The sequence below is a fragment of the Protopterus annectens genome, chromosome 5.part0, assembly GCF_019279795.1.
Source record: "Protopterus annectens isolate FY-2018-M chromosome 5.part0, PAN1.0, whole genome shotgun sequence".
NCBI classification, from domain to species: Eukaryota; Metazoa; Chordata; order Ceratodontiformes; family Protopteridae; genus Protopterus; species Protopterus annectens.
The window spans coordinates 1772794555-1772819650 of record NC_056735.1 but is presented as its reverse complement, the minus strand read 5'-3'; the positions used below and the strand labels follow the sequence as shown (position 1 = coordinate 1772819650).

The 25096-nt window shown below is 38.6% G+C and overlaps 1 protein-coding gene across 2 annotated transcripts in view; it reads right to left on the bottom strand.

The window, feature by feature from the left end:
• The window catches only part of DSCAM (DS cell adhesion molecule), a 3720739-nt gene that overhangs the window by 120726 nt on the left and 3574917 nt on the right, over positions 1 to 25096 (bottom strand). For both annotated transcript variants that reach the window (XM_044071570.1, XM_044071571.1), the window contains one exon: positions 18202 to 18504. In XM_044071570.1, the coding sequence (XP_043927505.1) occupies positions 18202 to 18504 (303 nt within the window). The remainder of the gene's footprint in view (positions 1 to 18201; positions 18505 to 25096) is intronic.

Below are 25096 nucleotides of genomic sequence, written 5' to 3'. Positions count from 1 at the left end.
GTGTTTTTTATAACGATTAACCGTCACATCACCCCATAATATCAGAAAACGTGCAAATGTATTTCCAGCAAAAATACATTCATTTCATAGACCATTAAGCAGATAGTTGCATAAGAAAGGCTGTAACCATAAACTGTAAATCTGAGAAGCTTCTGGCATTTGCATTTATCTGATATGCTTCAGTAGCTCTCAGACATGACCAGTAAAAGAGACAATGCAAAACACTGATTTTATTGCAAATGAGATTATATAGGAAGGGATATATTTAAACTAACAATAATGAAAGAGATTATATAAAGTACACATACTTATAAAATCAGTTCAGGTTTGCATAGCCAAACATTTTGAAGACTGTCACAATTTGAAAGTATTATTGTTAGTATTTATTTACTATATATATATATATATATATATATATATATATATATATATATATATATATATGTGTGTGTGTGTGTGTGTATGCATATGTATGTATATGATAATATATGTGATTGCAATTCTGTCATGGTGGTATATTGCGCAGTCTGTTCTACATGTTCTAATTTTTATATAGGCAAAACTGTCCGAAAATTAAGTGACAGGATAAAAGAACACTGTGGTGCCATTAGAAACAAAGACCCAGTTAATGCTCTCAGTAAACACAGTGTTTTATGTAATGGTTTCACACAGTTTAAGTTTATGGTACTTGAACAGATTGATGTGTTTTTTGGTGATGGTGACTGTAAGCTACAACTCCAGGAATTGAAATGGCAGTTACGGTTGAAGGCAGAATTTTTTCCTGGTCTGAATGAATCTCTTAATTTAAGATGTGCCCTTAAGTGGTTTCAATAATCATTCATTTTGTGTGCTCTAGGGTTGTATATAAGTAATGGTTCTATTCATATATTGGATTTCATTATTTGGTTTCACATATATTCATGCACATATTTTTATGCACATATACTTTTATTGTACAGAGGTATTTACTTTTTAAGGTTCTGACTTTTGACAGTTTTTGATATGACTTATTTATGTATTATCGTATGCATATGTATGAGGGTACTGAGTAGTGCTATTACTACTGGCTTAGTTGTTTATTTGCAAATATTCATGAGCTTGATGTGTTTATTATATTTTTTGCCACTTGACATTTGATCCATTCTGAAGATGTTCCGATACTGAATAAAGGGAAGAAAGCTAAATGAATCACTGTAGAGTACGTTTGTTATTTCTGCTTTATTTTTTTGATATTATTCAGTTTTTATTTTTTCTTCTGAAGTGTTATAAGCATTTATTACGGCTTCTTCATAGACCTCATTCGGTTTAATTAAGTATATATATATATATATATATATATATTATATATTTCCATTTTGTCTCACATGCTCATTTCAAGACTGGCAGGCTGTAAGATAGCATCAGCATTTCACCTTCTCAGTATATATCTGGTTTCTGATTTAATCAGGCTAGCATTGTGCAGTGCAACACTTAATCTTGGCTGACCTTGGGGAGTCTTGCACCATAGGTGTGATTCACAATTGGACAATCAATTGGGAGGGAGAGTCATCCTACCTCTAATGGAAAATCCTTCTGAGATGCAGGGAAGGATACAACTGTGCTTTATTTAGTATCCCTGTAGTGAGACAATTTTATAGCTGGGAAAATATTCCACAAACATGTTATATAAGTTGTTCAAAAAAGCATGAAAAATACAGAACAGTCCTTTGAATGTGATTATATTTATTTCTACAGTTCAAGTGCTCTGTTGGTATAGTTCATCCACTTGCTGACAATCCCCAAACAAAATGCTACTACCCCCCCATCTTACTGTCAAATAAATTCTTTTTCACTCTTTCATGAGTGTCTACACTGCATTTGATATACATTTTAGTGGGGCTTACCTTAATTGATTGTGTGATAATTTTTACATAGCTGGTTTAAATAACACAAACATATTTACGGATATTAAAGTACAGCATTTAACTTTCATCTGACTATGATTACTTCTTGAATTTTCCTGTCTGCATAAACAAGTTTATTATGTTTGCCCATGAAACGAAGGATCATCCCGGTGCCCAATTAACAAAAATTAACTAAAAATAAATAAAAGGCTAGAAAGGAATGCATTTGCAGTTATATGGGTTAATGAGAATATTAAATAATTGTTTATGAATAGAAAAAATGCATTCATTTCTGCTTTTTCTATGAAAAGAATACTTAATTTCAACATAATTATTGTGACATTGAAGCAGCTTTTGACATGTGATCACAGTACTATAAAGATAGTGACTTTTTTTTCTGCTAGTAAAATAAATAGCATTAAAAAGGCCAGTGGAATGAAATTGACATTAGTGCATGGTGGGGTTAACAAAAATCAAGGTATATCGCTTTCCAAAGACTTTTTGCAAGGTGATTGCAAAATGGAAAGAATCAGATTCTTTTATTATTTCTGTAAAGATTAAAAAAAATAAATAAATAAAAACATTGTTGGCAGCTCTGCTTTTTTTAATTCTGCTTTGCTGTCCATCAGCATGTTCTACCTAACTATGACAAATATGTTTTTCTTCCACTAAAGCAGTGTTTACAGTAGAGCATAAAATTATATGATTTATCAATGAGTTTTTAAACTATGGCTGTGTGAGTTTATGGCTTATTTTAAATGTTCTTTGATGATTTCTTTGATATTTGGTGTTGAATACTGTCTCACAATTTCTTTAATGAAAATATTGAATTGGTTCTTTTTGTTTTTTTTTTTACAGTGATCTAAGTAAAATGTGTATTGAAAGGCACAACAAGAAACATATTTTTAAATTTTAGAAAGCACCATCTGATTTTTTTCCTTTTTCCTGGTAACTGAAGGTAATTGAATCACATTAGTATTAAAAGATACATTGTTGGATCAGGAAAAATATATTTATCATCTAACCCTGGTTCCTAAATCAGTCTTTCTTCAATGTTTTCTGTTTATTCCTAGTAACATCTTAAACAGTTTTGTTGATCCATGTTGCTTAACTGAACATAACTCTAATAAATGACCAGAGTCAAAATATTCCTGATTGTCACTGGTAAAGTGATATCCTGACCTCATGAGAAAAAAATGGGGAAAAAATGGGCTGCGGATGGATGGTTTCTTAATCAGATTTATAACTAACTCACTTTTCTACTGGCATCCCAATTAAATCTAATGTTAATTTTACTTTGTAATAAATTGTTTTAGTCATCTGTCGGTTATTCAGTATTGCAATGTGATGTTCTGGGAGCAGCATGCCACGCACAGTCTTAAGGTATAGTAATTAGGAAAATGGCAAATCAGACTTCATTCATGTGACATTACTTCTACAGAATAAATGTATTCACTGATGTGACCAGCAGACAGTGTGTGCTGCAGTGCCACCTGTAGTCCTAGGTGTAGAAGAAACTTGTTATTACCATTGGCAATATGTCTGTTTTAAAATTTATCTGCAGTGAGTTATTCCCCACTGATACATCTCAGTATGGTTCATTTAAGCTATGATGTGTTTTTTATTACAAAAAAATAAAAATAAAACTTGCAACTATCCCATGCGACTCGTGTTCGTTTTAGCGGCACAGAAGCTGGAGAGGCCAGGTGGGGGAGATGGGAGTGAGCAGCGGATGCCAGCTTGCCCATCCTGGTTGGAGGGATATGGGCTGGCTTGCTACAATAGCATCAGATGGGCTAGTCAGCTTCATGCTGTAAGTGGTGTTTGGCTTGGTTGGGAGGTCACTTGTGCATGGAAGTCCACATGCACCTCCCACATGTGACAAACATAGCAGAGTTTGCAAGGCTGTTGGGGAGTTGAGTTAAGATAAACCCATTCCCCAATAGCAGTATGATACTGCGCCAGCATCCTCAATCTCCTCATTGGTCCTGGACATGAGCTGGGTACATCCCGGGGGGGGGGGGTGAGGCTGGGGGGTCAAGGCTAATGCAGGTTTGGCTGGCCCTGTGAATGAGAAAAGGTGATGGTGGCATCTGATGATCAGCTGTGGGAGATGGAAAGAAATCTAAACTTCAATTTAATGAAGTAATTTTAATGTAGCCTGTGTACTGACTGGATAGCTGGATCGATAGATAGATAGATAGATAGATAGATAGATAGATAGATAGATAGAGAGATAGATAGATAGATAGATAGATAGATAGATAGATAGATAGAGAGAGAGATAGATAGATAGATAGATAGATAGATAGATAGATAGATAGATAGATAGATAGATAGATAGATAGATAGATAGATAGATAGATAGATAGATAGATAGATAGATAGATAGATAGATAGATAGATAGATAGATAGATAGATAGATAGATAGATAGATAGATAGATAGATAGATAGATAGATATGAAGTCAACATATCAGTTCTGTCTCTACAATATACCTGGCAAACTTCAGGATAATCATTTTATTTAAAATATGATAAACTACATTTCAGCAAGTAAAATTAGATCATAATCATGATTTTTACATAAAAACACAAGCAAAACCAGTAATGCAAGAAGGGAAAGTGTATAGCAGAAAAATGAGCATGCCCTTCAAAAGCATACAACTAACTGTTGAATATGGTGACTGCATGAAATACAGACAAAAGTAAATATTTAACTGCTTTTCTATCATCATATTTACTAATGATTGACACTTAAGGCTTCCTACAGAATGTTAGTAAGAATGATAAAACTGCAAAAATATTGATCCTCAACATTGCAAAAATATGGATCCTCAGCATTACTTCCAGAAATAAGATTATATTTTACTACAGATTTTATTCAAGCTCCTTTAAACTTATCTCCCACTTAGATAGAACTCATGAGATGAGAAAGGATGTTTCCCTGGAAATAAATATGTAACACAAGCAAATACTGGCTACTAGAAATATTAGTACAGCTCTAGGAACTCTGGGAACCTGATAAAAAAAACTTTAGCTTCCAGCAAAAGCAAGATAGGGTAGGTTGGGAGGGGCCAAAAGAGGCAAGTTCAAAGAGGAGTTGTTAATATGATACAGTGACAAAAGCTTTAGACATAGCAAAGAAGAATATGATATTTCTTTGCTAGCATTTCTGTCTGAGTTGATGGTTGTTGGCAAAGCTAAGTAGAGCCATGGTGGTGCTATGGTATGGCCTGAAGCCAAGCTACCTGTTGGATATTATGTTGTTATTTATGAGGTAGTTTAAAAGTCAGTGGTGTATGCATTTTTCTAAGATTTTGGATGAGGGGAATAGGGTAGAACAGCAATGGTCTGTAGTTGGAGAAGTCAGTGAAGGGACCACCTTTATGGAAAGGGATTTTTTCCAAATTAGCAGGACGTAGTTATCAGAAATGGATCAGTTTATGAGTATAGAATGAGTATAGAGAGTGGGTATGCTAGGACTGCTACTAGTTGGAGATACTCAGGAGGGATTTCAGCAAGGAAAGTAGAGAATGAGTAAAATGGTGGCTGAATGGAGTGGGTATGGAGTAAAATGGTGGCTGAATACAATGGGTATGGGGTCACAGTTGTCTATTAAAGTGGAAGGTGTAGTGGCTTCTCCAGGGCTTAGCAGCTTTTTTATGGATATCCAGAATCATTTGGGATTTCTTTACTATTTATCCTGGAGTTTTGAAAAGTATGAAATGTTATATGATTTATTTTAGGGAGGTTTTGGAGTTGCCAAAAGTTTTTCTAGTCTTGTTGAGATTTTGTTTTGGACCATATTTGCCACACCTTATCTCTGTTTGGCATGAGTTCCCTAGTCTCTCTAGTGAGCTGGGGGCAGGGTTAGATTTAGTTCCTTTTCTTCTTACAGGTGCAAGGTCAGTTAGCATTTGTAGAAATGAGTTATTGAAGTGGGTTACAACATCATTAAGTGCAAAGAATGTTCCAGTTATATTTGTAAAGGTAGTTACTGAAGACATCATTGCGATGGATTATGTACTTGGTTGGCTGGATGGCTATATACTACTGGGGGATTATCTGTTTGTCTGAGAGCAAAGGTAGGGAGATGGTCACTGACTATGTCAGGGAGACAACCAGCAGTGATGATACAGTTTGGGTGGTGGTAAGGATCCAGTCAATGGTTAAATGTCAATTAAATCATTTATCAATTCTTTTTGTACCTGAGATTAGTTGGGTGAAGTTGAAGAAGTTTATGTACAAGGATGGGGATGAAGAGTTAATCAACCAATAGTCAATATTAAGATCACTGAGGATGATAGTTTCATGACTGATATTGTGTACTAGCCAGTAAAGTATGTCTTCTACTATTGGGATGCTCTCACCAGGGGGGAATGTATAATGCAGCAATACAAACAGACATGTTGATTGCAATTTTGTGGAGACAGAGGGTTAATTCTGCATTTGCAAATGCAGGTTGGGTACCTGGAAAGTCTATGAGTTTGAAGTTATTGTATATAATTATTACACGGACAGCTTTTTATGCTGTCTGTCTTTTCTAAGGATATTGTATCCTGTGGGAAGGATTCTTTGGTTACTGTTGTGCTGTTTAAGCCAGGATTCTGTAGTTACTATTACATCAGGACTGTGTGTTGCAATGCAGGCATGCAAGTTGTGTACTTTATTGTAGATACTCCGAAGATTAAATTTTAGTAGCGACAGACTATTTTTTCTGATTTAAAAAAATGAGACTGGAGGATGGCAGAGGATGGCAGAGATGTTGAGTTGTATGTATGCTGCTTGTTAGTGTTGGGTTTTGTAGGGGACGCAGCATTGCAAGCATGACAGGCATGCAGAGAGGGGCCCGGGTCTGGGTATATACCGCCGTGCTTCCGCTAAGAGACAGCATGAGGCTTTGCTGTAGTTATATTGGAAATATGCATCGCTTGGATTGTTAAATAAGTTTGGTGCTATTGTGGGGTGATACTGGTGTTGTTTGTTAGGTGGGTATTGATGGGGGAGGTAAGGAAATGGGGATGAATTTTATTTTGGTAGGATGTGCTGTGTGCAAGTAAATATAAAAGTACAGGTAGGATAGAATGCTGCAGTAACACTGTAAGTGAGTGAGTGTAGATGTGGTAGGTAGTTAAAGGAAGAGGAGCTGTGTTAATAAGGATGTGCACTGGTGAGCAGAGGAAATTAGGGTAGACGGCAGGCATATGTTAACCTTCATAAAATTTAAAATACTCCTTTGCTCATGTAGATGTCAAACATTCTATCTGCAAATTTATAGTTTATCCTAATTATCCTGCACATATTTTACATGAAAATAAAACCACAAACCAGTGACCCAATAAAATGAAAATGTATTTGTTCCCTGACGTCTCGGCTAGTTTGTCTTCAAGACTTGAAGGCAAACTAGCCGAGATGTCAGAGAACGAATACATTTTCATTTTATTGGGTCACTGGTTTGTGGTTTTATTTTCATTTTTTTGCTTCTTGTGTTTTTTTTACATATTTTACATGAGTTTACAGCTGTAATCCCTTTATAGTACCCAACTGCATAGAAGATACATACTATTTAAAGTATTTTATGCCAGAATTAAGTCACAATACTGCATACTGTAACATAAATAATGTAGGTTGAACCTTCTAAATGTCACTCACAATTCATACTAGAAAATCTATTTTTTTAATCTTCTATATACTCACTCAGTAAATTTTGTGTTTTCCCATGGAAGGATATTCCACAAACCTCAGAATGCAATGTACAAGAGAATTTGTATTGACATAAATCTTTATAATATGGAAACAACAGTCTAATTAGTATCCACTACCAGTCCTAACTCTTTAAAATGTTCAGTTCCAGTTGGCTAACAATGTATTTCAAATGGCTTGATTGTTTACTGACTCATATAATACATGATGTCAGTCATTAATATGCAAGGGATCTTATAAGTTCCAATTTTTAATATTTCAATATTGTTTTGTAAAGGAATATGTTCTTCAACAAAAATGAAACCGCATTTTCTAGCATTAGGCATCTTTCTACACAAAAACAGAACAGAAGTTAAAATAAAAAAAAAAAAGACCAGACAAGAATCACAGGGGACACAAACCTATAAATTTCTTTCTACTGACCAAAGTTGTTTAGCATAGCTGCTCATTTACTGCTTAGCAAGTTACCTCTCCTTTATTTCAACAAAGTCTACATACTGAAAAAAGTTTCTAACAGTTAACACTGACTGACTACATCAAAGGATCTACTTCGGTCTATATAGATTATATCAACATGAAAACCTTTGTCCATACATTATAATGTTTTTATTAACCAATGCAATCTGAAAGCTGAGAACCATTAGCAGCTCTCTGGGAGTGTTATTATCACAAACAAATATTTGCTTTCATAGGACTCATGGCAGTACATCAGAGGGATAAAAAGTGGATGCAGCAAATGAGAAAAAGAATGGTTGTTGGATACTATGACTCTAAATACACTTAAAATCAAGGACGGGTCACTCAGCCTGGGGGTTGGTTAAAACATTCTCCCTCACACCAGAGACTTGGCATATTTGAATTTAGTATTTTGGTAAGCTTTGACACTAGTGTATATTGATTTTTTTACTGCAGTATTAAAACACACAGGTAATATGTCTACAAAAAAAACAGCGTGCTCTTCTTTCATATGCTCAGCATGGAAAACCTGATTGCCTCATGTCTCTGCTGCTTGTTGATATTAAGTAAATCACAAACTTTGAAGCTTAAGACTGTTGTTTGGAATGGAATGCAACTATGCATTTGAACTAAAGCAGGCAATGTTTTGTCACTGATGTACAAACAATAAAGGAAGCCAGTTCCTAGCACCATGTTTTAATCAAACCAGCTCTCCAGTTGTTCATTTAGTGCACATTGTTATAGTCACTTACTAACTGGGCACATGGGTTTTAGACATAAGGCTATCTCAATTTGTGTCTCCATTGGTGATATGGTCCTGTGGTATAAGACTGCATTACCAAGGATAAAGAAACATCTCATATGTATTGTTCAGAATCAGCAAATGTTCTTCCATGTTTCATTGTTGCAGTCCTACCTTGTGGGATTTCCTGCTGTGTAAGCCCTTGGCCAATCTGACTACCAGAGAAAATTCTTTCCTCCTCCTAAGGGTGGTGGATGCCCTAACTGATGTCAGTATGCTTGGGCATATAGGCAGCCAGCCTATGTAATTAAAAATCAGTCTTTTTTTGCTGTTGGAGCCCGAAGTAGTGTTTCAGTGCATCAGTCGGTCCGCACCAGAGAGAAGTCATCAGAGAGATAAGTACCCCAGTGGAGAACTCCTTTTTTTTGCTTTAAACTCATGTCAGATAAAGTAAATAATTGTCTCTGCTGTGATAAGCAAATTCCACACAAAGAATTCCACTTGCTTTGTGTCACCTGTTTAGGCCTGGGTCACAACATCCCTATTTGCCATTTTTGTGCCTACTCAAGGAGGATCAGACATAGGCTGAGATTTTAGCTAGATTCCTTAGTCTAGGATCTTCTCATCAGTGACAATGGCATCCGCTGGTTGTTTGGAGGTTGAACAGCCTAGGTGTAAGAGGGAAAAAGATAAGAGACCCAAGCTTAGGCCCTCAGACAACAACCATTCTCCATCTGTTTCACCATCTAGGCTTGTGATTGATGAAGAAGACGAGCGGCTTTCGCAGCCCTCTTCTGTGTCTGAGGTGGAGGTGCAGGCCTCTGCCAAGATTGATTTGGAGTCTGACATGCAATCAGGTCCTTCTGCTTTTGCACAGGACCCTGCTTTCAGCTCATTGGTTGGGTCCAAAGCAGCTCTGCAGCCCTCAGCTTCCGAAGAGAGCTCTCTTCCTGGTGATGTTCTTTTCTGACTTCGACCTACATTGGCTCATCTTTTTTCTAGAGAGAAAGGCATCAGGATGTTAGACTTCCCTAGTTCCAAGCCCCAAATGACTCCTAAGTGAAGTACTACTGCAGGGCCTTTACCTAGACCTACTGGCTCTCTTTCTCAGGGATACCAGCAGGACGTATTTAGACTAGCTGAAGACCTGATCTCCATAGTTAGGTCTAGACAAGCACTTGGGGATGCAGATTCAGAAGACAACCTGGCTTCTGCCTCTTCCCCAGAGCATATCACCTTTGGAGAGACTCTTCCTGCTGAGGGAACATTACCAGTGGGAAGCACAGGAATACACTGAGTCAAAAAAGAGAATTAGGGAGTTCCTGGATCTGTCAGAGCACAAACATCTTGCTATTCCACCCATTTTAGAGGTGGTTGAGGATTTCTTCCAGGATTCTTCCTTGAATCTAGACTCTCTTCCCCCTGCCCTTCTTAAACAAGACAGGTTTAATAGGGTACAGGACTACCATAAATATTTTTCCAAAACTCCATCTGCTGATCCAGAGGTGGTCGCCCCAGGACCCAAAGTAGCTAGAGCCAGTTCCTCTAGAAATCCTTTATCTGTGGATGAAGAGAGCAGGGCCCTTGATGGGTTTGGAAAAAAGGTACATACATCTGCCACCCTTACTATGAGGGCTCACAGCTGTCAATTTCACATGATTAAATATCAGCAAACCATTCTGGATCAACTTAAACAAAAGGTCTCTTCACTGGAGGATAAAAACCTCTCTAAAGAGCTTTTGGATTTATGCCACTCCAGTTCTCAGATAGCTAGGCACTCCTTATACTGTGGCTATGATGCTATAGAGGCTTCTAGCCAGGCAGCTGTCATTGACTCAGTTATTAGAAGGCTTGCTTGCCTACAGGAACAATATCTTCCTGACTATGTTAAATCTAACCTTTTTGATGCTCCTCTTGACAAAAAAATTCCTCTTTGGACCTAAAGCTGAGACAGTTCTTAAAAAGATGGAGGGCAAAGCCAAGTCTATGCAGACTGTGAAAGATTTCATCCTAGTTCAGCAGCCTAAGTTTAGTAGAAACTTCCACACTAAACACTGATCCTTTCCCTCCCAACCTAGAGGCAGACAGAGGAAAGCCCTGTGGGAAAGGACTCATAGGCAGAGGCAACAGCTGCAGATACCCAGGCAATGGACCTTAGAAACTTCCAGACAAGGGAGTTCTATGCCCCAGGCTTCTGCCAGAGAGCAACAGTGACCCACCCCTCCCCCACAAGACCTGGAGGAAAGCTGTCTCTGTTCAAACAAAACTGGTCTCACATCACTTTAGACAAGTGGGTTCTAGACATTATTTCAAATGGTTATAAACTCACTTTCAAAGAGCCTTTAAAATGCTCAGGGTATTCAGATATTCCTCAGAATCCAAAAAACAGAGGCCAGATTTTGTGTTCTCAGGGATCAGTGAAACCAGTTCCAGAGCATCAAAAAGGCAAAGGGTTGTACTCCAGGATATTCCTGGTTTCCAGAAAAGAAGGTTCTTGGTGTCCCATCTTAGACCTACCCAACCTCAATCAGTTTCTCCTGGTTCCAAAATTCAAAATGTTGACTCTTCAAAAACTCCTCCCCATGATAGCCGCACAGGCCTTTATGTTTTTTCTAGATCTAAAAGATGCCTACCTGCACATCCCAATTCAAGAATCACGCAGAAGCTTTCTTCACTTCAGAGCAGGTTCCAGTTACTATCAATTTTCAGCACTGCCCTTTGGCTTGTCTACTGCTCCAAAGGTTTTCATCAAGTGCTTAGCCCCTGCAATTGCCTTCTTCAGGACCAGAATGGTCCAAATATACCCCTATCTGGATAATGGCCTGATACAGGCCACAAATCTATCAAAACTTGACAAGGATCTGAAGTTTACTCAAGACCTCCTGTCCTCTCTGGGCTTCACAATAAATCTGCAAAAATCCAACACTGTTTCACCAACAGGATAGTTTCCATTTGGGCACTCTTTGACTTTTCACTTCAAAAAGCCTTCCTTTACCCAGACAAGGTTTCCTTTTTGACCCAATAATTTCAAAGTATCCAGTAGAAACAATGCATCTCAGCCAGAGAATTCCTCCGAGAACTGGACTACATGGCATCTTGTATACTCATGGTTCCCCCTGGCCAAGCTGCACATGAGGTAACTCTGGTGGTACCCCAAAAATGTATGGTGCCGGCCCAGCATTCTCAGTCCCTGATGACCGAGATACAGCTGATCCCTTGTCTCAAATATGAGTTTGCATGGTGGCTACAAGCTTGTGTCCAAAATCAGGGCCTTCCATTCAGATTCACTCCCCAGGACCAAACTCTCACCAGGGGGCTCACTTTTAACACCTCCAATCACAAGGGGAAATGGGAGGTTCAGTTCAAGGACAGGCAAATAAACTGGAAAGAACTTATGACAATGCAAAAAGGCCTGATATCATTTAAGGCAAAATGGGAACCAGGGGTCCTGTTAGTTGAAACAGACAACACCACAGTTATGTGGTACAATACAAGCAGAGGGAGGCACCCACTCTTACCCTCTATGCCATCTAGCGATGCAAGTTTGGGAAACTGCTCACTCTCTGGGGTTGCACCCTCTTGCACAATACCTTCCAGGGACTCAAAACACTCTAGCAGATCACCTTAGCAGAACTTTGATGGACCCCAATGAATGGCATCAGCATCAGGAAATATTTCTTGGCCTGGCCCAGAGAAGGGGAGTCCTACAGACAGACCTTGTTGCTAAAAAGGAAAACGCTCAACTGGAAAGATTCTGTTCCAGGATCAAACAGAAATCAGCCTGGAGAAAAGATGTTTTCTTCTTCCTTTGGACTCATCTCTTCATTTATGTATTCATTCCCTTACCCTTACTACATCAAGTGCTTCTATAAATAAGAGAAGAGGGCCCAAGGGCAATACTGATAGCCCCAAACTGTCCCAGGCAGCACTGGTATCCTCTGCTTCTCGAACTAACCGACCAAAGTCCATGTCTCTTGCCTCAGAGAGTTGACACACTCACTCAGGACAAGGGAAGGGTTGTGCACCCCAGGCTGCAGATGTTCTGCCTTTCAGCTTGGATAATTCCACAGAATCTAGGGACAAGTTTACCGTAAGCAAACAGGTTCAGGACATTCTCAAGGAATCTAAAAGGCCTAGTACTAGGAAACCACACACAGCTAAGTGGAAAAAAAAAATTCCATCTGGTGTTAGCAGCAGCACCACAATCCTGATTCAGCCCACACTGATACCATTCTAGATTACCTGGCTAGTCTGCTTGATAAAGGCCTTTCCTACTCCACCATTAAAATGCATCCATCTGCCATATCGGCCCATATACCTATTGGTCCTCCTGTCTTTTCTCATCCCCTGTTAATATAGTTTTTCAGAGGAGTCATCCACATCAGACTACCCAGAAGGCAACCTACCCCTCCATTGGACCTTAACTTTATTCTTGAAAAATTGACATTGCCTCCTTTTGAACACACAGTCTCTTCTCAACTGAAGCTTCTAGCTTGAAAAACTCCCCTGCTGCTAGTATCACCTCAGCTGGGAGGGTCTCTGAACTGCAGGCTCTTATGGCGCTGGAACCATTCCTCATCTTCCACCCAGACAGGGTTTCCTTCAGAACTAACCCTTCTTTCATGCCCAAGGTGATCAATGAAACTTCTCTAAATCAAGCCATTCACCTGCCTATATTCTTTCCAACCCCCCCAGAACAAACAGGACAGAATACTTCATTTTCTGGAAGTGCATATGCAGCTCCACTACTATCTTGACAGAACAAGACCCTTTAGAAAATCTGACCAGCTTTTTGTGACCTTTGCTCCTGGCTCTAAGGAAAAAACAGCTTCTAAACAGAATATCTCAAAATGGATCTTCCACTGTATCTCTTTTTGTTACAGCCATCATTGCAAAAAATCTCCTGAGACTATTAGGTCACACTCCACTAGGGCTACTGAGACCTCTGCTGCCTTCTTGAAAGGGATCCCTACTAAGAACATCCTAGAAGCTGCTACCTAATTATCTGTGCATACCTTCACAAAACACTATCACTTGACAACCTTTTCTCGGTCCAGAGCAGGATTCGCCACTGTCATCCTGCAATGCAGCTTTGGGAATCACCCCAACAGTCAGAACTGCAAAACTGAAACACGAAGAACATAGTATAGTTATGTACACTCAACATAAATGTTGATGTTTGAGTGTACTCACAATTGCAGTCATCTTTCCTTCCCTCCTTATCCCTTAGTATACTAGTTAGTTTACTTAGAACATCTTTTCTAGCCAGGGGAGCCCCCCTTGGCCTCTCTTCCTTTAGGGCTTCTCTTCTTCAGTTACCTATTGCTCACCTGGAACTCCTACCTGTTAGGGGACAAGAAAAAAATGATTTCATGATATAGGCTGGCGACCTATATACCCACGCATACTCACGTCCATTAGGACATCTGCCAGCCTTAGGAGGAAGAAAGAGTTTTCTCTGGTAATCGGGCAGGCCAAGGGCTTTCATGGCAGGAAATCCCTCAGTTCAGGACTGCAACAGTGAATACACTCGAACATCTATATTTATGGCAAATGTATACAACTATACTTTTCTCAGCACTGACACTTCTTTATCATAGGCATTTTATAAAACATTGCAGTAGTTTTACACAGGCTCACTATTATCATGTCCTGAATTAATATTTCTGTTAATCTGGAGCCAGTACAAAGTAAGACAAAAAAAGTAAGTAGATGATCCATTTATTTTAGAAAGTGGTACTATGAGGACCTTCTTTCACAGTTCATGTATCGTTTTTTCCCATAATATGTTTTGTTGACAAGGATTTTACATTGTTTCCAGGTTTTTGTGAAAAGTACTTACATTTGAAAAGGACAGATGGCAAAGTTTGGTTGCTTTCTTGGTGGAGAAGAGTGCCATCACCTTTAAATGTATTGGCATCCTTATTAAAGAATGACTTTGTACTTACATATTCTTCATCACTTTCAACTGAATTTTTCTGCACTTATTTATTAATTCTGTCAGGCGGTCTCTCACTTCTAAGACACTGTTTATTGGTGAAGTATGTTCTTAACCAGGAGATAGAACAATAGAGGGGTGAGGTAGAAGGGCCTGATAAAGCTGACATATGTATGTTAGATAATGAAGCATCTGAGGATTAAAACACAGCAAACACCAATAAAAATAAGAAGGTAAGATCTCTCCAAAAATAAATAAACTGGAGACTTTTAAAGCTGTAGGTGAGAAGGCTTTTCTTGCTGTAAAACACTTCAGCCATACTGAAAAATGTCTTCCTCACACGTGAAATTTAGGTAAGCACAAGGCCCTGTTTCCAGTGTGACATACTGCCTTTTTAGTACGTGAATATGGTATCAGGTTTAGTGCTACACATGAGTTTGTAGTTGTTCTTTTACATTATTCTAATACTCTTATCACTGCAATGAAGTCTTGCGGGTCACAGGAAAATAATATTATCCTACATTAACTTTATCACAACTTATAAAGTATTATATGAATCTAATAAATTCATAAGTCATCTAAATACCATAGAAACACATAACAATAAAAGTGGCAATACCCTTCAAGTAACAGGAAAATACAATTTTTGACTAATGATTACATTCTTTTGTGTCTGAATGAGTACCTGAGAAGTATCTTCGTCATAACAACCTAGGTACAATAATGTAAAATTAATAATAATAATAATAATAATAATAATAATAATAATAATAACAGTAATAATAATAATAATAATAATAATAATAATAATAATAATAATAATAATAATAATAATAATAACCATAAACAAAAAATATAGTACTTTATGAGGCATACCATTTCATACATGCTGGTACCTGGTATAACCCAAGTAAAGTTAATCCTAAACTGAGAAATAATTTTGTAGAGCAGTCATACACAGCCTAGCCTGTTTGTTTGGGTGTTCTCCGTTGTCATTCATTTAGTACAGTTTTTCCACATGGCTGATAAAGCCTCCTTACCATGATTCTGGGACTGACAGTAATATATGATGATCAAAAGCAGGCAGTTGATAGAAATGAGTGAGTGAGGCAGGTGCATCCTGGAGATATTATTACCCTAAACTGAATGGGCTACAAAAAAATGTAAAAAGAAGTTATTTTGGTATGCCAGTTAAATTACTTTGCCTTAGAATGGAGGCCATTACCTCCTGAATGAATACAAGCATGCATGTAGCCTCAGTGCTTCAAGCCATATAGAGTCATTAATCTTGATAGCATATATCCCACCCTATGCTGCTTGACTGCTTCATTAGTACCATATTACAGAATTTATACACAGAGCAAGTCCTGTGGGTTTAGCATTTGTTTTATAAAGAAATTTGACAGTTTAGAGTGCAAACAATATAAACTCTTTCATGCACATTTTTCTTCTAATTTCCAGCCCAAAATCCTTCTCTCCTTCAGTACAGATCATCTTCTCTCTGTACATTCTCTTATCCAAGCAGTGCATGTTCACTGGCCATGGGCTGTCTGTGCATTCCTTCCATATGCCTGTATGTTATCATCTCAGCCATTCTGGTCTGCAACCTTTCAGAATCCTGTTACCCTTTCCCTGGCACAACTTTATGAAAGTCATGCACTGTCCATGTGGTCTAGCCAGGGTAAAGCCCTAAATACAACCCAGAGGACCCAACTTGGATTAATGGTTCTGACAATGGAGGAGTTATACATTGGAGAGTAGGGATGAATGGCTGTCACCAGTTCATCAATCCCAGGGTGAAGGATGTGGTGTGGCCTGTTGCACCACTGTCCCCAGAAGGAGTGTTGTGATATGGTATGCAGAAGCTGTTGGTTTGGTGTGGCTCATAACATACATAATACAGGGAGGAAATCTCATGGAACACATAGGCACACACACAGAACCTTGCAAGAGCATGACTTCAATTAAAGTCACTAACTGCCACAGGAAGGGAGTTAGGCAGGGATGGACATCCATTGCAGATGAAAAGCAATCTGCCTGGCATCTGATTATCACCATCAAAGGGGAACAAATGGGATAACAAGACCCTCTTAAACCAGGGGATAAATAGACCATAGGACTGTTAATCCAGGTTGAGCAAATATATTTGTCTCTCACCCTGTATGAGGAAATAATGTGTTCATAGGGTGTTATGGGAAGGCCTGTGGTACTGAGGTTTAAAACAAAGTTATACACTGTTTCAGCAGGGGCCTTATTAGTATCTGATCAGGTGAGGTATGACTTTTGGCTTTCTGGAGGCCTTGCCATGCACCTACTGCACTTCTGACACAACCTAGATGCAATGATATGCAGTGATCAGATTACCTATTAAGACATACTTAGAACTATGCATTGTTGCTTGTTCATGCTTCTATGTAGCACCTCCTCAAGTGGCTAAGTATATTACTACACATTTTTTGGGCATGGAAGCAAACAAGAAATTCTGTGACATTCATTTAATTTACCTGTTACTGCTGGAGTTTCTCATGTTATATGGGATAACAAACAAGGACATAGGAGACCTCCAGACACTTGATCCATCCCAGTTTGGCCATATTTGCTAAGTCTGGTGGACCTCATTGAAAAGGCCACTATGGCAATGGATGAGAGGAAAATGTACTAAGTACATGTAAGTCTAGATATTTGGTCATTCAGTCTCTGTATGCAAGTCCTGACATTTAAAACAGTTACCTGACAACAATACCTCTATTAATTTGTCAAAGTCAAGCCCTTTTTTTCTTCTATTTTCTACCAGCTCCATTTGTGTGTATGAAACAGATAATAACATTTTTTATTATCCATGATTGGAAATTGCGCACTCACACATTCCTCTCATTCTCTTTATATCCAGAACAAGCCAAAACAATTAACTCCTCCAGTAAGACCATTATACATCTCTTCAATCCTTATCAAGAAACATAATTTGATGTTGTTGCTCTCTTCTTATTCAGATGCCTGAATCTCTCTGTGATGGGTCGAAAGGCTACAGAACCATAGCCGGAATTTTTCATTTCTTCTTCATAATGGCATAACAGTACACAGAAAATGGAATGTACTAAAACTTAAAGTGTGCAAAGTTGTATTAATTTGACATCTAATATTTTATCCTAACCACATTGCCACTTACCTTTGTTCTTTCAGGTCTGTTGGAAACTCCTGAAAAGCATGTTGCAAAATATCTTAGAGTAGTAAATCCTAGATACAGACAGGTGATTACTGCAGAAAATTTGCATTTACAATATCCAGATAATCAGTTTATGTCGCCATCATTACTGTTGCATTATGGGAACATAAGAATGGAACATGTTTAATGCACAGTTTGAATAGAAGCATGGTTCCATTATGTTCTGCTGTCATTTGACATTGTGGATTGCTCTCACTGTAATTATGTTTTTTTTAAGATATGTGCATTATGAAATTTTTTTCTATATCCTTACCTGGTCGATGTGCTTTAGGGACTGCCATATTCATTACCCGTCCTGCATCTTGTGGTTTTGGAGGCGATGCAGTGAATCTGCAGATACCAGATTCTGACGGGGTACTAGAAGTCATACTGTCTGTGTACTCATTTGTCCCTGCCGTGAGCTGCTCAGATGATGTGTCTGATACAAAGCACTCTGTGATTGTGAACTTGGCATGTCTCAGCTGTTCCTCCATCTTTGCATGTTCATAGGCCCTTGCAAGCTCTTCATATGTGGATGAGGCACTTTCTGTGGACACCATACTGCTCCTTGCTCTGTCTGAAACAAGATACATTTACCTTCAATATAGATAAGTAATGCAAAACATGATGTCATAACTGATCGATTTTACAAAAAAAGTGCATTTGTGCAAGGAAATACTTTCATAGTAGGACATAAAATACTTTAACTCCATAAATAGAAGAGTGGGGACATGTATTGCAATATTATCCCAATAAAAATAGAATTTTGTCTCAAAACTCATATTGCTGCTATAGTTTACTGCAGCCTGCAGTGACATAACCTGCCTATCTATTCTTACAGATTTCTGAACCAGTAATCTCAACTCTGGATGTAGTAGTCTTAGGCAGGATATTTGTTTGAAGATATACCTATGGCCAGTATTATTAAATCATTGAAAATAAATAAAGTAGACCATATAATTGTAAAGTGGATGAAATACCAATTGTCTGACTATCATCATCATATGGACATTTGTTTCATTTTATTTATTTCTTTACCAGATAAGCCCACTGTCCTTTTTCAGAGGTCTTCTGACATCATTGTCTGGTTAAGTGACATGGTTAGAGTTTGAGAATTTTGGAATTATTCCACATGGATTAAATTCTCAAGTTATGTTTTTTTTTTTTCCAGTCCCGGTGAAACATTTTTGATAGTCAAGTCACACAAGCTAATGTTCTAATCATAGCTGACTCCATCTGACACATACTGATGTTCCACTCACCAAGCTGAGCAAGGAAATGGTCATGGTTGTACACATGACTGTAAATAAACTGTGATGTGCCTCTTTGGACTCTATGAAGAGAGATATGATGGTGCTCTCAGACTATGTATCCCATATGAGCCTATAATTTAGCAGCATTCTACCTTTCCAAGGATGATACCACAATATAAACAGAAGGGAATTGACTTTAACAATCAGCTTGGTATTCGGTGTCATTTGTGGGGGGTACAATATCTGTCATCTTGAGAGGATATAGTTGCCAGACTGCTCTGCTTTATGAAGGATGGTCTACACCTGTCCCCTTTAGGCTTTCGAATATTGGCTAAAATGTTTCCACCCTCCAGTGCCTTTTTGTTAGGCAACACCAACCTAATAAATCTTCCAACATAGTTCAGCGAACCCAGGACAACGTGAGAGTATTACTACTCACTGTCAGGAGTCTAAACAGCAAACGCCACTCCATCCAAGCAGGGCAACCCTTACTTAACTTGGAGAATGTAGTCGTCTATATAGTTAAGGAGACATGGTTTAAAGTCATGAAGTGCAACCCAGAAGGGCAAGGCATTGTAAAACTGCACATATTTTGACCAGCTACTGAATGGGAAGGGACAAAAGGTGGAGGTGTCTCAATATTCATCAAAACAGTGACACCTCAAGATTGGTGAAACAGTATGACTCCCTTGAACTGTTGGTTGTCTAACTCACCATAAGCAATGTCCCATACCATATCATTGTAAGCTATATTAGGTGCACCTTCTATGACCCAGGACACCCATACAGTGTACCTAAATGTACTGAAGTCACTCTGGATTGAACTCGGTGATATAGTCCTGGGTGACATCAACTACCTCACCATAACATCAAATGTGCATGTGCAGAGATTTTGTCAATACAAATGCTCATACCAACTAGTCCATACACCCCCTAGGCCTGTCAACATCTTTGACCTGATCCTCAGAAACATAGAGAAACTTTGTACTGACCCAAATGTTATGTCTTCACTTAACAGGTCAGATCATAAAGTTGTCTGTTTTAAAATCAAATTAATACCTGTCATCACATCCAACCCAAGTACATTTACAGATTATTCCAAAGCAAATCACATACTAGTGAGCGACATCCTGGCAAAATTTCAAGCCCCCTAAACCTTGAGTGCACCACTGACAATACAGAATTGTTCAAAGAAAATCTATACCATCATATAAACAACTGCACTGATGCAACTGTACACCTGAAATAAGCACAGGACTAACTCAAAGAATAAGTTGCCATGGTGGAATGCCAATATCAACAAGTTATATAACAAAAGAAAAAAATACTATTGCCAAAACTAGGATGCGCAATGCCCAGCACAGCAAAAACCATCAACAAACTAAATAAGCAACTCAGAAATGTCCTTCTATTCTCATGTTGCAGTATTCATAACAGTAGGGAGTTGCTGCTCGCAGCGCCACTGTCTGGCCAGTATACCAAAGTCTCTGTTTCAGGAGGGTACGTCTGACATCTCTTACCAGGACCATAAACTGACATTAGGTATAAAAGTGATGTCTGCATGTACTCTCATCAGAATTTTTCTGCTGCAGTTTTTATCAGGTGCCTGTTTGCCAGTTCCACTTCTGCATTGCGTTTCTTCAGATGAATTCCAGATGATTAAAAACAAGACTACTGCTTTTGACTATTACAGATAAGTGCCCTGTGGATTTTCTTGTTTAAATTGCTTACTGTTTAGACTTAGATGTCAACTAGGAAAGGGAAGTGTGCTTGTGGGAGACAAATTCCTCTCAAGGACACACGATAAGTGTGCTTTTTGACTAGGCGAGGCCCACGACCATACATCCTGTCCAAGTCTTTCATCCTCAAGACTCTCCATAGCTGATTAGCGGCTTTGAAACTATTTCTAGAGAACCAGGGACTCTGGGGCTTGGCATTAGGTATGAATAGAGGAGTAGGCCCATCCGATGAGCTGCCTAGGAAGAAGGTGAAAAAAGTTAGGCCAGAATACCAGGCTGAGCCTCAGGCGTCCGAGCAGACTCTAGAGGCGATTGAAGACCCGGAGTCCATTCAGATGATGGTTACCAAATCAGGCCTAGGAACCTTAATGGAAGCCTGGGAAATCAAAGGTATGTCCACTGAGGTAATTCAGTCATCAGAGTCTGATGGCGGAGGGGAACCACGGCTCACGTTTTTGGAAGTCTCTGCTCCTCCAATTCATGTTAGGCCGATGTCTGCTTCTCTTCTGTCTGCTCTTATGACTCCTTTGAAAAGGAAGCAAAAAAACAATCACTCTGAACCTCTACTAATGTCTGGTTGGGAATCATTCTCTCCAAGTCTGTTTAAGGCCTTTCAGGCCTTACAAACATAACTTCCCCTTACTGTCACACCTCAACCACCCCTCCATGTGTCTGAGGAAGACTAGTCCTCTTCTGAGGAGTCCTTCTCCTATGAAACACAAATTGCATCCCCCAAGGAATTCATTACATCAGAGGAGGAGGATTCAATTTCTCCTGAATCTCCAGTGGAAGAATTCACCTTTGGGGGTACAATCTCCCTAATGAGGGAACACTTTAAGTGGCAGGCCTCTGAGGTTTCAGACTCCAAGAAAAGGTACTTTGACATGTTACAGATGGAGCAACCTTCTCCCTCAGCTGTGCTTTTATCCAAAAAGTAATCTGCATATTTTTTGTTTTTTTAGGACCTTAGACTTGCAACTTAATTCGCCGTTGTGGAGGACTGTGTTTCTACATTATATTGCAACACTATCTCCAAGAGTTACTTGCAAAAGCTAGCTGTTTGTATTTTAAACCCTGCTGGACCTTAGTCTTGTAATGTCATTCACAGCTGTGACAGATCTTTGAACTGCTGCCAGATTTTAGCCTTATTTAGTTATATATTACTGCATTTTCCATAAACAGTGTTACTGGTAAATTTCTGCATAGTCTGGTTCCTTAGAATGTAGAAAAATTACAGTAGTAAGTGTACTGTTTTTTTTCTGTTCAAGGATTTGTGTTTCAGTGCTTTTATTGTTGTTGATATTCCAATTTTTACTCTATATGTTTATATTCTATCATTTATCTGCTTAAAGTTGCATTCCTGTGCTTTTTTGTTCTTCTGCTCTTTGTGTTTGCGTTATCACTCATTGAGACATTAAGCTAAAGTTTCTGAAATTCTTACCTGCCTGAGATCATTGGCCTGCAGCTCAGAGAAGTTCCTTTCCAGTGCCTTTCTCTTCCCCTGTCCTTTTTGTCTGCCACACGTCTACTAAGACATCAAGCTAAAGTTTTGGAAGGCACTCCAATGGTAGCTTAGTTTGACTGGATCCCTCTGTAGATAGGCTGCTATTTCCTGCACAGTGCTACTCCCACCCAGGGTATTTTATGCAAGACTTGTTGAGGCATGGAAAGCCATGGACTGTGAATAACAAGCCTTTCATCAAAGGTAAAGAGAAAAATCGCTTGCATTTCAATTCTGCTTAAAATAGTTTAAGTTGCACTTACAGTGACCGGTATGGTGATATTTCTTTGTACTTTTCGACTTTTTTCATGTTTTAGCCCAAAAAATAGCTGTTAGCATTTTTAGTTTGTTCTAGGACCTAGGTCTTGCAGCTTGATTTGCAGTTGTGGAGGACTGTGTTTCTACATTAGATTGCACTTCTATTTCCAAAAGTAGAATTAATTGTATAAGCTAGCTGTTTGTACTTTAAACCCTGCTGGGCATTAGTCTTGTAGTTTCATTCACAATTTGAAATACTGCCACATTTGAGCATTATTTAGTCATTTATTCCTGAATTTTGCATTATACAGCATTACTGGTAAATTTCTGCTTAGTCTGTTGCCTTAAACTGCAGTAGAATTCCACAGTCAAGAGTTTTTTTTTCTGCTCTAGAATTTGTTTCAGTTCTTTTACATTTGTTGATATTCCAGTTGTGACGCTACAGTTTTATATTCGGTGTATCATTTACCTGCTTAAAGTTGCATTTCAATGCCTTTCTGTTCCCCTGTTCTTTGTGTCTCACCCATCCCACACTGAGACATTAAGATAAAGTTTCTGAATTTCTAACCTGCCTGAGGTCATTGGCCTGTTGTTCAGACAAGCTGCTTTCCAATGCATTTATTTTCCCCTCTTCTTTATGTCTACCCTATCTCCACTGAGATAATAAGCTAAAGTTTCTGAAACAGATCCAGTATTGGCTTTATTTTATTGGCTTCCTTTGTAGCTAGCCTGCTTCCTCCTTGACTCCCCCCCCCAACATTCCCATGTTTTTCCTGTTATTTTATGTGACTCTGGCCTCCATGCCTATCTGGTTTCCAAAGTCCCTTCCCCTTTCTTGTACTGCCTGTTGTATAAGCTGTTTATGCACTTTTCCCACCTATTGTTTTCCATTGATCCATAACACTGAGTGCCCACCCAGGAAACCAGTATTGCTCTTGAGTAAATCTCCTCTAAATATTGTCTTTTGCTCATTTTCCCCTGAGATCAGCAAAAGTTTGACACCCTAGCATCTGTTCCAGAAGAGTTTTACTTGTATCTGGTTCCATTCAGTCAAAGCTAAGAACTTTTGATTGCTAAATTGTACTGGCTTAAGTTATTTTTGAGTGATTGCCGCTGTTTTCTGATTTTATTTGTGCACTCCATTGCATTTTTGTAAAAAAAAAAAAATGCTCTTCCTGTTATCTTTACTGTTGTAAGACAGTCTTGAACCTGCCTTCAGGAAGGAATTTCCAGCTAGTTGTTTAATTGTTTTGTGGTAGCATTGCTGTTGTGGGTCTCTTCTACTGTATTTTTACATGAGGAGGACTGGGTTTATTCATCTCACAGCAGGAGGTGTTTGCCTGTTCTGTCTGAGTTGGAAAACACACAAAAGGGCTCACAGTGTTTTGTTATCCAGTGGGCTCATTATTTAATTTTCTGCTTTTTTCTGTGCTGCTTTAAATTTGGAGCATTTTTGTAAAGCTGCTCACAAAGCAGCAACAGTTAGCAGTGCCCTGCACATTAGCAAACACTTAGAAAGCACATTTTCCCTATTGAACAATTCATAAAACTGCACCCTATCAAGCATTAAATATAGAGCAAAAATACCTTGCCTGCTGACAAGCTTAGAGCAGCTAGTTGGGCATCAAGTGACAGTACCTACAGATTTAGTAGAATTCACTATTATGTAAACATTAACATTAGTAGAAATTAGTACTGTTTAGCATAATCTGACCCAGTAAGCACCCTTATTAGTTTGCAAAAACAAAGCACCCTTAATAGCCTTCTAACCCAAACACACCACCCCGTTGTAGCTCACCAAAGGATAGAACAGCATGGATATACAATTTTCTAAATTTGATATTGATATCTTGGTCGGTGTGGGCATATTGAAACAATGCCGAAACTGTCTTTTGTTTCCAGCTAACCACTTAATCCTTAAAGAAAGAGCCACAGTATGTGAGAGGTGTACTTACACAATGACACTGGAGACTAAACCCTCACATACAAGCACACATCAAGTTGTAGAAACCATAGACACAATATCTACCTCACAAAGCACATAACACACACATAGACTAAAATATTCAGAGTCACTTAAAAGTAATCTTCCTAAAAAACAAAGATTGTCTTTTCTGTCCATTGGCAAAGCTATGCAGCAACAAGTCCAAAGGCACTCAGAAAACGCAACATCTAACAACACACATACAGTCACACTGAATCAAGCCCCAAACTCTAAGCCCCTAAGGGAAACAAACACACTTCCCAGGACTCTTGTCATAGGGGACTCCATACTAAGATATACTGAAATCCCTCTAACCATGCTGAACAAGAAGAAGACATCAGTTAGTTGCTTATTTGGAGCCAGAATCCACATAATCATGCATGCACTCAAGTCAATACACTACAAGAACAAGTTTGATTCCATCACGGTCCATG